Genomic DNA, 15,521 nt, shown 5'->3' on the forward strand with positions numbered 1-15,521 from the left:
TGCTGAGATTTCCTTGGCTTCCAATGGCTCCATCTCATCTCAGCACAAACCCTCAGTCTCTGCTTGCTCTCAGAAAAATGATCATGTTACTCTCTGCTTTCTCTTTTATAAACTAGTGATAACTTCAAAGGGAGGTTCAATTAGAACAATATGCATGTATTTCACAGTATTTTCAGCTGTAAAACATATTCAAAAGGAAAATTCTGGCTTATGATAATTTTCACTGAAAATTAATTTTCACCTAAAAAAAAAATTGAAAAATATAAGTTATCTTGTTTTCTGCAAAATATTTCCCAAAGCATTTTCTCTAAATGAATTTTGGAGGAGAAAATCATGTTTCCCACACAGTTGTTCACTTCTGGTGACTTGACTTCCCCATCACAGGCTGCAGCAATGTAAAACCAAGTGAGGCAGAGGGATGAAGAATTCACCTTGCTGCAACTGAAAACACCGAACATGCAGCTTTCTGGGTGAGCAGTTTGGATGCTGGATTATCGGTGGTGCAGGAAGGACAGCAGTGGGAAAATTATACCAGAACATGTCTCTCTAATTTATTCGTGTGGCTGCAAATGCTCTGGGAATGCCCCTGCCACATTTTGCACCATCTTTTATTCCTACCCCGACCAATTCCAGGCTACCAACACAATTACCACATCTCCCACTCTGCCATTTCAACATCCCACATCTGCCTTTCCAGAGGTTGGTCACTTTAGGAAGAGACACATCTCAAAGTTTTTGTGGGTGTTGTTGATGAGTGGTGCAGCTCAGCAGTAGCAGGTGCATGTATTCGCTAGCCAGCCAGCTTTTCTTTTAATTGTTTCCACAACATAAAAGAGCCTGGCCTTGACATGCACTTTGCTTGTTTCTAATGTTGCTGCATTGCAAAGCAGAAGTTTCCAGTGAAGTTGGCCAAAGGCAGCCACACACTCCTGTTCCCCTGGCTGATACCCAACCACTTGTCTCCTTCTGGTGTGGCTTCCTCTCTCCCACTGCTTTGGTGTCCTCTGATGCAACTCTTACCCACTTCTTTTTGTAGTCCGTAGTTTTTATCAACATAGAGTAGACAGGAGAACACCAAGGCATTATCACACCACATAATGTGGTATTTCAATAATTGTGCTTGTCTTCTGTTCCCCAAAGGCTCAGATAGTAGCTCAGAATTTGTTCTTGTGGCTTTGCAAATATTTAGTAAATCCATCACTTCCCATTTTTTCCCCATAACTCCACAAAATATACTTGTGTTACTCATTCCCCTTGAGGGTCCATCCCATCATTCATTGCTCTAGACACTCAACTTTGCTTGTTACTTGGTTGTCCTGATCTCTTAAAGTTTTTATGCACATTTGCAGCTGTCTCCCTATCCTCCAGAAGGAGATCTCTCCTCCTCTCAGGCAGAGATAACAAAGACACAGGTATTAAAAACCCCAGGCAGATACAGGTATAGCTACTCACCCGAGCAATATCCCACTTGACAGTGCTGTCCAAAAGTGAAGCCAAAGCTTATCTTTTTGTGGCTTCGCCCTTTTGTAGGAAGGGCCTGGTCCCTCCCTTGTGCTCAAGATGGGAAGAACTGGAGCTCCCCAGGCAGTCAGTGCCGCCTGCTTTAATTTCAGCAGAGCTATTTTGCCAGCAAAGGATTATAAGAGCTTTCCCCAGCTTGGTTGGGAACAACTACGCTTCACCTATGACTATAGATTTTGGTCATGAGGATGAAGAAACCCTTCAGGGCTCAGCAGCTGCTCCTCCTGATACAGCCTTTCCTGTCACTGGGTTCTTGCTCAACCCTAATTGAAATCAGTGCTGATCTTTGATCAAAGAGGTGAGCGCCATTAATAAGCAAGGGATTAAACAAAAGTCAGGAAGACTTCCTAATTCAGAGAACCGGCAACGGCTCAGCTCCAGTTTGCCAGATCCAGCACTCTGTCATGGGACTCAAGTCAAAATATGCCAGCAGCACCAGTTTGGGCTCCTCGGGGCTGGGGCGCGGGAAGCAGCTCCAGCCTCTGCACTGGAGGCTGCGCTGAGACGCGCTCCCAGGGCATTTCGGCAGCATTAAAAATGCAACTCTCCTGGCAGAGTTGGCTCTTCCTGCTCATGTGAAGCCCACGAGACCTGTGCAGCAAAGCCAAATAAGTGCTTTTACTGAAGGGGGAGGTGGCATTCATTTGTAAAATGTCTGCAGCAACTTATTTTACCTGCCCCTGCTCTCACACATACAAAGAAAACATGTTATTCGGACTTTTGCCCAGTGCCACCCATGCACAGCATGGAGGAAGAGGGGCTCCAGCAGCCATGTCCTCCTCCCTGCGTTTCATGGGTGCCTCCTGGCCAGCTCTGATAAACTAATCTTGGACTCAGTTTTTCATGCCTGTACAAGCTATTGCTCTTACTTTTCTAATGCGGCAACAACATAAAGAAGATCAGCCTTCTTTTTGTTGTTGTGCTGGCAATCACCCTACTGCCAGTGCGGTGGTGTGAGGGTAAGCACAGGTACAAAACCTCAACAGCAATGGCAGAGGGAGCTTATCTGTGTTTATGCCCACTTATTTTCTGCTGCATGTCTGGATCTCCACTAGTGATCAACCACAGCTGCCCAACAGCGGGTTCCAGAGCTGCAGGTATCACCAGGTTTGTGACTTTAGCGAGATCAGAGCCCTAAACTTGCCACATTCACCATCTCCCTCAACTCAAGCTTTCTCAATACTGTGCCTTGAGTAGATTTTAGATTGTGCCTTTAGATTGCCTTGTAGCACAAAATAAATGGAGGATGTGGACACTCCAAACAACAAGGCCCAGCTTCCTTCACTGCCTCAAGCTCATCCACACTGAAGTTGGGCTGCTTAAATCTCCTTTTTTTCCCAGCTGCCAAGACAGATCCCTGCATGATTTAAAGTGGGGAAACAGCAATGTGCACAAAATAACCTTTCAACCCTTGGATCAAAGCAGCACCGAGGCCTTGGTGGGCAGCTGAGTCATCCACTGCACACTGGAGGGCACAGCCAACACAAGATGATCCACCAGAAACTAACTGCAACAAGCCTGCAGAAATGGGAAACCATTATGTGCTGATTCTTGGAGCTACCTGGAGAGAAAATGCACTGCCATAGGCTTGCTTGGCAGCCACTTGGTGGGTTACCCTCACACAGCAGGATGGGGACACACTATTCCACCTGCAGATGGAGGTGCACTAACATGGAAACATGTAGCATTCCAAGAGCAAAAATCTGAAGTTTAAAATCCAACTGAGATACGTCACAGTTGTTGCAGCACACAGAGGCCTGAAGTTAAACGCAAAAAATGCAATCCAGTTGAGTGAGTTTTCATTCACAACAGGTAGTGTGAAGAAATTGCTATAGATCTTCCCTTTCCTTCACATTTGTAAAAGCAGTGGCTTTTTGGGGATGTGGGCCTGCCTTGCCTCTCTGTACTCTGGGGGAGGCTGGTTCTGGAGGCAGTATGTGCAGGTTGTGCTTTAGGCACAAACAGACAAGAACGCCCAATTTCCTGTCATCGTGGACGTCCCCAGAACAGGTCAAGATCTTCAAAGTATAGAAAAGGATATGGTTCTTGGCTCCAAAATTTTGGGTTTATATTTAACCAAATGAGCAACATGGAGAGATCGTGGTAAGTTCCAGCCAGAGTTAATTTAAGCACAGCCACAGCTGAGGCCTGTTAGAAGGAAGCTGCAGATGCAGTGAGAAGTATTAATATTTCAGTTGTTGAGAACATCATAGGACAAACTTACAGTTAAAACAGTGGTAAGACCACCAAAGGGCATTTTATGAGGAACTTTGAAAATACGTAAAAGAGACAGTACAACTACTTTAATCAGTCAAACAATATAGTGTAAGTTGCAAATGAGACAGAAGAATACTCAATAAAAATATATTAAAATATTATTTAATCATGAAATAGAATTACAACAGTGGCTTATTAGGATGAGAATCTTTTTAGCACAGCAGAAAAAGTACCATCATATCTTTCAAGTAAGTTTAAAGGGAAAAAAAAGATCAGTTTTAAAATATTCCATGTATTTCAGTAGTTTTTCATCCTTTCCTGATGAAATATTATAATGGTGTTATAGTTTCCAAGCAAAAGATGCTGAACACCAGAATAAGACCTTCAGACTTGTCTTGCTTATGTCAGCCCTCTCTAATCCATTCTGAAGAGTGTATTTAACCTGCAAATGGATACGGTGGAACTCCTTTCACCCCCAGTCCTGTTATCTGTTAAAACACAGAGAAAAAAAAAATAGAGTGATAATTCACCATTATTAGACTCTTGGTTTCCTTACACAACTAGACATGCTTTAATTTAGAAAAGGACTGTGTTCTCCAGCTTGACATCCTACTATATTTTGCACACATCAGCTCATCACAGACTGGAATTTCAATGCATGCTCTTTCTCTAAAGCTCAGTAATCACAGGCCAGAGTCCGTTCCCCAAAAGCCTCTTCTCTCAGATACCGCTAAGCCTTAATTCTGCAGTTCACAATGTAACCTTCAGCATGCAAACACAAAGAACAGGGCTTTAAAACAAATCCCAGTGGAACAATTTTTTGAAGAGTTAACTTTGTGATAATTAACTAGAAAGTAAATAAAAGCAGATGCTTTTATCTGCCACTGATTTAGACATGTAAGTATTTACCCATCTTTTCCATAAATAGAAAACGTAAACAGTGTTGGGAAAGGGAGAAATACAAAGATATGATTGCACAGAAAATTTGCACTATCAGCATTGGCATGAAGTTTAAACCCCAAAGTATCTTCCAATCTCTAAATGTGTTTAACTTTCTGCAACAGGAACAAAAAATACAAACAACAGCTTAACATATATGACCAGCGTTCTAACAACTGTCTTTTTCCAGCTTTCCACCACTGCCAACTGGAGTTTTGCTACCTGAAAAAAATCAGAAGTGAAACAACTGCCTTCTAAAATGAAAGGAGAAAGTATTATGCACCTTGAAAATCCCACCAGCCTGCGGTTGCCGTGAAAGCCATTCTTTATCCATTCCATCACTGGCAGAAGTCACAAACATTTCTGAATAATCCTTTCCTCCAAAACAGCAGGAAGTTGTTTTGTCTACGGGAAGTTTCACAGTCTGGAGTCTTTTTCCTGGAGGAAAATATGCATGATGTTTCTTGTTTGTCTACTTAGAACAAGAAATTTAAACAAATTATTGCAAATAACTGTTGTGGAGCCAATGTTCTGCAAAAGTGAGAACCAGGCCTGGGGTAGGTCCCATCCTGACTGATGAGCACCATGACAGGGAGAAACCAGACTTCTGTGAACCCTGCTGTTGATGATGTATCATTTGACAAGTTTCAGTTTCAGGTGTCACCGACAAATCCCACTTCAATCCCAGCTTGTCCTCTAATTAAACGCTAACATCCACAGCACAAATACGTATCTGAGCTCATCATCTAGGCTGTCGGTGGAGCCAATGGAAATGGGATAGAATTCCTCTCTAAAACAGGTCACATGAATCACGCCCTAGACCTGCTGACTTTTCTACTTTTAACTACAAAGGCAGCCTGGAGCGAGCAGACCTCGTGCAGCGTTACAGAGGCGTACCTCCTGCTACACCTCTACTGCCTGCGGTTAAGGAAGATTAATTCCTAGAAGTTTTTCCTGACATTTCAACAGTCTTTCAAATCAAGCTTGCATAAAATAGGGATCATGGGACATGTCCGATGTTTATAAAAAACTAGCGCTACCATAAATAACACTACGCATTCATTATGCCAACAAGTAACAATGGTCTTAATGATGGTAGTGAACAGATTGCCTCTAGCCCTAACCAGAAGGCTGTCGAGACATCTTGCAGCAGATTTTTCCAAAATTTCTGCTAATCCTGGGCAATAATAGCCTATTCCCATTATGCCTATCTTATGTACCTACAAGTGAATTTCTCTTTCTAGAAATAGGCTAAAGCACATGAATTTCCTTACAAAATGTGTAACTTCTCTGTCCTCCCAATTGCATGCATAAAGGGCCTGGTCCCCTTACAGTAATTAACTTTAGTGATGTGTTGAAATAGCAGGAAAGTAAATTTGATGCTGGGAACCCTAGAAATTGACTGACACCAAGACTGGGAGAAGATGAGTGGGAAGGGCATTCAAAAGGAAAAAAACATGGACTGTAGGAAAAGAGGCATGAGCCCCAAAGAGAAGGGGATAGACCCTGGTTGCAGTTATAGAGTGCTCTCAGTGGATAACAGCCTGGAAGATATATAATTTACAAAGCCCTGAGATGTCTCCCTGGAGTTTCAAGAAAATCTGCACCTGGATGCTCTACAATCTATCTGAAGTTATACTCTGTGCTTGGTCTCTATAGAAGAGACAAATATAGCAAATCTTTCTGACACTATAAAAATCAAAGGATATTAAAAACAATCATTGGGAAGAACTATAAAATATTTATTTGCAGTTTACATTGGACATTAGGAAAAATTTCTTCACTGAAAGGGTTGTCAAGCATTGAAACAGGCTGTCCAGGGAAGCAGTGGAATCATCATCCCTGAAAGTATTTAAAAACCATGTAGATGTGGTACTTAAAGACATGATTTAGGGGTAGACTTGGCAGTGCTGGTTGATGGTTTGACTACATGACTTTGGAGGTCTTTTCCAGCCTTAATGGTTCTAGGATTCCAATTTAAAGAATAAAACTATCAAGTCACTAAGTGACCAGAAGACTTGGTAAATGTAAGTTAGGCATCTCTTGAGTCCTTTGTAAACCCCCTGGGATCAGCCATTAGCCTCTCCCTGTAGCACATCCTCAATCTAAAGGCAGCAGCCATCTCTGCCAAAGAAGCCTAGACCTGAAAAGCTGCTTCACCCTGAACCTCAAAACCTTCGCTTAGGAAAGATGCCAAACAAACAAGTTTCCTGGTCCCATTGCCCTAAAAACAAAGTCCAGGCTTTGTTATCACTGAAACCTGAAAATCCCTCATGTGCTTCAGATGAGCTCTTTATCGGTGGATGTATCTGCAACAGGCTGACAGACATTCAAGCCACACTTAATGGCTATTGTGCATTAAGAGAGGCTTTCACAGAATTCTCTTCAAACCTGACTGGGTTATCTTCCTAAATAATTAACAGTCCATTCAGAATTCAGCAAACTGCAGATTGCAGGTATTTCAAAATGATAGCATGAGAGGGCAGGTAAGCATGAGACAGTCACAAAAAAAGGTGGCTTTTTTTGACATGGATACTTACCCTGTGAAACTTCACAACACTGTTCTCTGCAGGTGCAATGACATGGGCGAGGGGGAGACAGAGCAGGTTCATGAAAGAGAAGTACACTGAGAAATGTCCTACCAACACATCAGTACCTCATCCATCTGTGAGCATAGTTCAAGACTGGGAGTGCATTAGGGATATGTACTCTACCATCAATACACTTGCTCACTTGCTATCCCTACACATCTGCTTCTGGACACTATTCCTTCTAGCTTTCCCATATAAAAACAACTCCAAAAGGGAGAAGGAAAAGGAAAATAAGCCAAAAAAGAAAGGGGAAAAAAAAAAAAGGTCAAGGAGAAAGAAAAAAAAAAAGGCCAGGCAGGAAAAAGGTAGAAACAGTGAACCAGAGAGGAAAAATTATTGAATCTACTGAATGGACTACCCCAGGAGGGTATTCAGAGGGCTGGTGGATGTCACCAAGGAGTGCTCTGCCCACCAGAGTGAGAGGATGTGGGTCCAGAAACAAGTCCCAGCATTGCTGGCATCGCCCAACTGGAGCTTCCTTCTCCTAGAGCTGGGGTGTAGACTCTGCAGAACTGGAGAAGTCCTACAGGTTGGCAAGACTTTGGATGGGTACAGATCAAAAGGAGAGGGGGAGAGCACAGCCTGAGCCTCAAGCAGAGGTTTCCAGCACAATCAGAAGCACATGTGCCAGGATCTGCTGCATGCTGCACACAAGGCACTGGCGTCCCTGAATCCGCAGTCCCGCAAAACCCCAAGCCTTCTGCTAGGCTCCGGATGCATCCCACTGCAGCTGCTCTTCTGCTGCCTGATGCAAACTTGTGCTCTCTGGGATCTGACAAAATCATGCTCCCATTCTCACCCATCGGCCGCTTGCAGCCACTGTGGTTCAGTTTCCCTTAAGGGCTTTACATGTGTTTTCTACCCAGAGTAAATCATCCCTGGCACATCACTAGAGTCCAAATGAGAGCAGCAATGAACAACAGACTCAGACAATGGGCACACCCAAGACATTACTGTGGGAATGATAAAATGCTGTGGAATTCATGAAACATTTTTTAATTATTTCATTGCATAATTGATCGTGCAAGTAACTTCCAACAATAAAAAAGATGTTGCTGGCATCAGCATCCCGTGGGACTTGTAATAAAATCCAGCAGGCTGCCCAAAAGAATACACTAAGCTGAAGAAACAAGACTCAAAAATGGTTTAAGCCATCTTTCCCATTTATCAATGAGATAAACACTAGTCTTAATTTTGGAGGATGCAAGAGGATGCTAACTTAATTCACAAGCAGAATGACGGTCTCCTTAGTGACTTTATCTTTTCTAACACAACAGATGCTGGGAACAAAGGAGACATATTTACAAAGGTAATTTTTGAGAGCAGGGATATAAAATTGTTTGAAATTATAATAAAAAGCAAAAAAAAAAAAAAAAAAAGCACAGTTTTTTAAAAAAAGCAGATACACCATTTCTGTGAGGTGAAAAAACCCCAGCCCTCACTCTTTGTTTTTATTTCTTCTTTTGGTTTTTTTGTTTTGTTTTGTTTTGTTTAACACAAAATTCCAGTCCATCTTTGCAAGGACTTACCTGTCTCAGGGTCAAGGCGAATCACTCTCCCACCATCGTAACAAGCCACCCAGAGTTTGCCTTCTGTGTCAATGCACATCCCATCAGGAATGCTCTCCTCTTTTTCCAGTTTGTATACACTCCTACGGTTGCCTGCAGCATAGAAAAACCACAGAACTGAGACATTTGTTAAAATTTTTATCAGTCACAGCCCAGCAGAGTTATTTGTACTATTATTTTCAAAAGCTGTGCTGAGGCCCTGAGTTTTTTTCCCATGAAAGAAATTGATTGTGTCTGCTGCCCTGTTTGTTTCCCGAGACAGCTGTTTCTCAGCATGAAAGCCTGTGAATCAGTTTCTATCCATTGGAAGTATAATCCTTCTTTCTGGCATTCACTTCTAGTGCACCACTCGTGTTCCCTACTTACAATATTAAATTAATAACGGAATAAATTAATGTAAGATACATTCATAAAATTAATTACTTGCTTTAAAAGCAGTTTGAATAATTTCAAGTATGGGTTGCTCCAGCTGGAGACTTTTCAAACAGTTTGCTGGAACGTGCCAATAATCACTGTTTCAACACAAAACTGACCTTCAGCTCTACAAACTGAGAGCTTACATAAACACAGAGTTGGGGGGAGGGGGGGCAGGTAAAGCATCAATTTCAAAGGCATACTATTGACCAAAAAACAAACAACTCTATCTGAACTTTTATCCACTATTATTAAAGAAAATTAAACCCAACTTTCCAACACTGTTTATTTTATGCTTTGACAACTTCAATGTTTCTCATATGCAGCAATCTTTCTAATGAGTTTCCTTTTTGCTGCTGGGGATTGTCAGACTGCCCACAGGAGAGCGAGCGAGAATGAGTGAGAGAGAAGTACCCTATTTCCTAGGGAAAAATTCAGTTGAAAGCTATAGCAGAGAGACATTAGGAGAAGGTCCTACATCCAAAATTACTTTAAATTCGGAGTTTTAAAACTAAACATCAAATTGGCTGGGTTCTTTTAAAGCAAAATACTGCAGCCCTCGTACTCAAAAGCAAACTACTAGTCCAAGTCACCAGAATTTTTCTTTTGCCCAAGCTTGTAGAAGCCCTTAAGGCTTTGTTTTGTTTAAAATTAACGAAGGAAGCTTTGAGTTACTGCTACCATTGTTGCCCTGCTCTTTCTGCAGAGTCTTCCTTTAGTAGCTTGTGTTTTAAAAAACAAAACAGGATGAAGAGTGAAAAAGTATCGAGAGAAGCTGGCAGAGGTTTTGTGCAAGACTACAAGCTTGCTGTCACTTTGTGCTGCCAGTAACAAGAAACACGCAGCCACAGGAAGAGTCAGATGAGATACACTTTGTCCTTTTTACTTCAAGATCAGATATGCCTTGTGTTTAGTAACAGTAGTACAGATTACTACTCAAACTGCCAATTTAAATACTTTATAGTACTACCAAACGACCCTGACTGGTTTGAGCCAGGAGCCTACGCAGGCGCAGACAGAGGTTAATATGGCTTCTGTTCATCCCCCAAAGCTCTGATCATCTCTGTGTAGAACCAGAGCAGAAACAAACATCACAATCTTTAGGCACAAACAATTATTTTAGGATACAACCACTCATACCAATTTTTCCTGTTTGGAGGTCATAATCAAAGGCATCCACTGAGTAGGACAAGCTGTCAATGTAAAAGAAGGTTCTGTGATCCAGCGACCAGTCCAGTCCATTAGAAATGTCCACCTGGTCAAAGTGTTTCACCACCGAGAGGTCGGGGAAGAGCGTGTACAGAGAGCCCTGGTGTCTCTCCAGCACGGCAGGACGAATCTCCTCTGCCATTGTACCTGTGCAGAGCCAAAGGGGAAAAAGCAGGTTCAGAGCAAATGGACTCTTCTCCAGGTTTGGGGGCAGCCTCTCACTACAGTGGTGATCACACTGCCAGCGCAGAAGGGGGGGCTTCTGAAATTTGAGGAAGAAACTGAGTTAAAAGCAAAAGAAAAAGGCGGACTACCAAAGTGCTTGCTTTCAGCAGAAGGTGGCAGAACACAGCCTTTGCTCTTTTGTTGAATATTTCTGCAGCAGAAATGGTGTGCAGCATAATTCCTGCAAAATGTTTTATTCAGTCATTCATATTCTAAGACAGGTGTGGCCAGCATTTAACTTACAATAAATCTTAATGCCTTGTAGAGCTGAGAGAGTGGAAAAAAATGACCTCCTCCCTCAGAATGAGTCTTAAACTAAAGCCTCTTTTAAAGCAAATCTCATCTTTACAGGTTGAAGCTGACAGCTGAGACTGGCTCTTGAGAGGCTGGGTAAATGCAGGTTAAGGTAGGTCTCAGGACTGAATGACACAGCAGCACAGAATGGTGTTTTAGGAATCAGGAGGACAGCATCACAGCTGAGGCTGGAGGGCACCTCTGGACATCATCCAGGATCCCCCCCTGCTCAGAGCAGGGTTGGACACCACAGGTTCCTCCCATCAGTGTTGGGCATTGAAGATCTCCATGGATCAAGACTCCACACTCTCTCTGGACAACCTGTTCCACTGTCTGGTCATCCTCAGCAAAAGAGTTTTCTTATGTTCATACAGAATTGGCTGAGTTTCAGTTTGTGCCCACTCCTTCCGGTCTTTCAGGGGGCATCACTGGGCAGAGCCTGGTCTCCAACTCTTTTACTCCCTCCCCCGTCAGGTACTTATACGTACAGGTGCAATCGCCTGAGCCTTCTCATCTCCAGGATGAATAGTCCCTTAGTTTTTAGAAATAATATTCTGAGCTACAGAGAACAAACCACACAATATAATAAACTTCCCACTGGAAAAGTATTTTCTACTGGCACCCTTCCAGTATTGAAAACAAGCAGCTGACAGGAAAGAGGCAAGGCCAGTATCTTAAACTAGGCAGGCTCCGAGTAGTCAGCCTTTTTTTAACAAAATAGTCCAGATTACATTGTGCCCAGGTGATACAAACAAATTTGTAAATGGATTTAAGATCTGTTTGAAGAAAACAAAAAACAAATCCCCACCATGTAACTACGAAGGAAAACTCGCTGCATCTACAACTGATCATTGCATCTTATCACCAAAACCCAGCAAGCACAGAGGGAAGAAAGAGACTGCAGCATACCTGCAAAATACCTCCCTGCAGGATCCACCTTCCCATCATTGAATCGGGTATTTGCTTTATCCTTGTCTACTTGAGTAATGGTGGTTACCAGCTCCTCTTTCCATTTCAAAGCAGCAAACCTGGTTCCTAGGGTGATGACATAATCCCCAGACTTCCGGAGAGCCACGGAGCTCACAGGAGCATCTGGAAACAGGGTGAAATTGAAAAGTGAGATGTGCTATGAAGAGACATTTCTTTCCTGCCCACTTTAGACATGCCAACTGAACTCAGCAAAACCACAGGCAAGAGAAACAACCTACTTTTCTACCACCAAAACTGATGTTTAAATACATAGAAACAGATTATGTCACGTGAACTTGAGTATTACCACTGCTACCAGGAGCTATAATCATTATCAGTAACTAGTTGTGCTAGGTGCTTTATTGAAAAAAAAAAGTATAAAAAGGGGGACAGGAACATACGCTTTTTACAATAGCTTACTGTGTGGGTTTTCCTCTCTCCAAGGGAAAAATCAATTGTCACAAGAGCTCTAGAGCAACCGTGTTTATTTAGCACAGCTCCTGTGTAAATGAGCCATGAAGTGATGGAGGCAGAGTATCTCTGCACTGGGACAGGTCACACTGGGCAGGAGAGACACCCCCCCGTACCACACTCTGCTGTGCTGCTTGAGCAAACCTCCAGCAGCACCAAAAACACACCAAGGAGTGGCAGAGCTTCCCAAGAGCTAAAACAAAACAGAAAACTAGTAAATGCTCCATGATTAGTTTACACTCACTTGAGCTATTACACATAAAACCTTAATTACAAGTTATTATAAAGGAATTAGTAAAAAAAAAAAAACAGTGAGTGCAAAGACAACATTTCTGTAAAAGCCTACAACCAGATACTATCTGAGGAATAATAACTTTAGGCAGGGCAACCAAGTCTGGCCTAGTATTTTCTATAAATGGGACTAATCACTAATTTTGTAATTTAAAACTGAAACATTTCTTGTATTCATAGCTTCGCAGGGGTATAATTAGGTAATTCTTTCATGACCACTTATAACCACCACCAGCCACTGCCGGCTGACAAGAGGAACTGCTCCTTCCCAGCTGTTTGCTCATGGCTCAGGATGCCCCGTCCCTTTGCAGCCCGGGCAGCAGTACCACCATGACAGAAATCCAAATGCTATTTGCCCCCAGCACTGGAGATGAACACCTGACTGCAAGCTCAGCTCTAGCAGCTGAGGCTGCTGGTGGTCTGGGCTCACTTACACTGGGGTGCCACTCCTTCCCATGCCCGCACAGAGGACAGCAGAGTCCCCTCAGCCCTGTGTGGCACCCGCCACTTGTAGTAATTTTGCTGCTCTTCGGATTGCTAGTGAGCACGCTCATAAAAGTGGTTTTCTGCCTGTATCAGCAGCAGGGGCTTTCCTAGCAGAGCGTGGGATTGCAAGTCTACTTTTGCTCTCCCAGGAAAATGCCTGGGCCATGGCTTAGCAGAGTCCTTCTTCCTGGGCAGCACCCAGGGCATTCCTCCCACCCTGGGGGAAGCAGACCCCAAGCACAGCTGTCTACTGGAGGTGTTGGATATCCAGGTGCCCCTACAGCCCCAAGAACAGCTCCTTCCTGACAAATCACCCCGAGGAAAGGGGTGCATGAGGACACAGCCACCCTGCTGTTCACTGCACAAACCCAGCACAAGGAGTGCCTCAGCCCACGCACCCAGCTCAGTCTGCTGTGAACCCAGAGGGCTTTGTCGAAGCAGCATCTGCAGGAACTGATTGATTTGCAGCAATATCTTGCACCCAAGAGAAAAATGACCATAAGGTCTCGCCTCCAGGCCCAGTTATGCAGCTATGGTGTTCCCCCTGTGAAGTTATAAAGGGCATTTGAAGTTGTTTCTAAGCATGGGGTTGTTGCAACTCTCTTATTAAAAGCTTTAATAGTGAATAATTTCTCTTAGTTTCCACTTTGGAAGCCCGCTACTATAATCTCATGGCATTCTTTGGTTGTTTGGGGTTGTTTTTTTTTTTTTTCTTTTAATCGTGGCATTCCCAAAGACACAGCTATTAATCATAACTATTTTATTACTAAAGAGAGGAAACAATTTTTAAAAAAAGAAAATCAGGAGCTACTTTTGCTGCTCTCCCTTCCATATCTCCAGAGAGGCCACAAGTAAAAGACTACACTTTTGAGAGTAGATCAGTTTGGGGGAAAGGCAGGGAGAAGCACACTTCCTCAGCTAAGCTAAGAGGAAGTTTGGGAAGCAAAACTTCCCAAAATCTGGAAGTTTTGGAAGCAAAACTTCCAAAATCACTATCAGGCCTTCTCTCATCTTGAAATTGGCAACTACAGTAATTTGAAAGGCAGATAAGCCCAGATCAGTTTCTAGTGAATAATGCAAACAGCTTATAGGTAGGCAAAATTGATTTTCACCAAGTGTTATTGAACATGAGAAAATAATAAATTGTACTGAAACCACTTAAGGAGCTGTCTCCCAGCACAAATATTTACTCTATCACATCCAGCTGTAAATCTGCAATCCTTTCTTAATGTGAGTTTACACATCTCTTCCTTTCTGGAAAATATACTTGAACCATTGAGACTCTAGCTGGTGACACCACTACCTTAAAAAAGTATCATCTTCTTAAGGCATTATTGGAAATCTTCTTTCAATACAGAAAATGTTATGAGCATCGATCATTCACATCAGAACTACTACAGACACCAAGAGAAGAACTTTACCTCTGGGACAAAGCATGAATAAAAGAGAGCGAGCTGAGGACAACTTACAGGGAACAGAAATAGATCAAACAGAACCCAGTACTAAAAAATCATAAGGAAAGTCCTCAGGACTAGGTCTGGTCTATATCTAGTGTCTCCCGGTGTGCTGGCGACCGAGGAAACCGAGGCCGTAGGGAAAGGTGTCCAGATGTGAGCACCGTGCGGCTGCCGAGGGGCACAGCCCGAGTCCCAGCACGCAGCTCCCGCATACAGAGGAGTTTTCCAGCGGCTCCTTACCCACGGGAATGGCCTGTGCTTGCCTGGTGAGCGGGCTCCAGCGGCACACCTTCCTACCCGTGATGTCCACGTACACCAGCGCGCCCTCCCTGTCGTCCCACACGGGCGACTCGCCGATCCTGCAGCCCTCCTCGGCCACGCACTCGATGCTGACAGAGGACATGGCCTGCGGAGGGAACGGCCTGCGGGGAGGGAGCAACGACAGGGAACGGGGGAGAAAAAAGGGGAAAAAAAAAAATAGGAGGGGGAATAATAAAAGAGAGGGGGAAAATTAAACCGGGGCGCAGGCGGGCGGAGGGAGGCAAAGGCCGCTCGGCCGCGGGCCCGCCCCCGCACGCCCGGCTGCTGGGGCGCAGCGTGTGTGCCGCCGAGCCATGCACACACGGGCGTGTGCCTGTGCCTGCCGACCTGCCTGTGAACACGGGAGACGAGCAGCAGCAGCACAAGTCAGTGACTAATGAGAAGAAGGAAGCGCGCCCCCCGGCCGCACCGATTCCCGGCCGCACCGATGCTATTCCCAGCGCTCCGGCGCCGCCCTTATAGCGGGCCGGGAGAGGGGACCGGCCGCGCCCTGGGCACCCCGCAGGGCGGGCCCTGGGCCCCCCGCCCCGCCGGGATCCTCCTCTCCC

At 44.1% G+C, this 15,521-nt stretch overlaps 1 protein-coding gene across 1 annotated transcript; it reads right to left on the reverse strand.

The window, feature by feature from the left end:
* Positions 1–4,010: 4,010 nt before the first annotated feature.
* LOC137469678 (regucalcin) lies at positions 4,011–15,069 on the reverse strand. Its single transcript, XM_068182642.1, has 6 exons — positions 14,893–15,069; positions 11,888–12,070; positions 10,391–10,606; positions 8,798–8,929; positions 4,961–5,115; positions 4,011–4,226 (listed from the first exon to the last, which is right to left on the reverse strand). The coding sequence occupies exons 1-6, from the start codon at positions 15,053–15,055 to the stop codon at positions 4,176–4,178; spliced, it is 900 nt and encodes a 299-aa protein (XP_068038743.1). The 5' UTR covers positions 15,056–15,069; the 3' UTR covers positions 4,011–4,175.
* Between the last annotated feature and the right edge of the window lie 452 nt (positions 15,070–15,521).

The sequence above is a fragment of the Anomalospiza imberbis genome, chromosome 2 (genome assembly GCF_031753505.1).
Source record: "Anomalospiza imberbis isolate Cuckoo-Finch-1a 21T00152 chromosome 2, ASM3175350v1, whole genome shotgun sequence".
NCBI lineage: Eukaryota > Metazoa > Chordata > Aves > Passeriformes > Viduidae > Anomalospiza > Anomalospiza imberbis.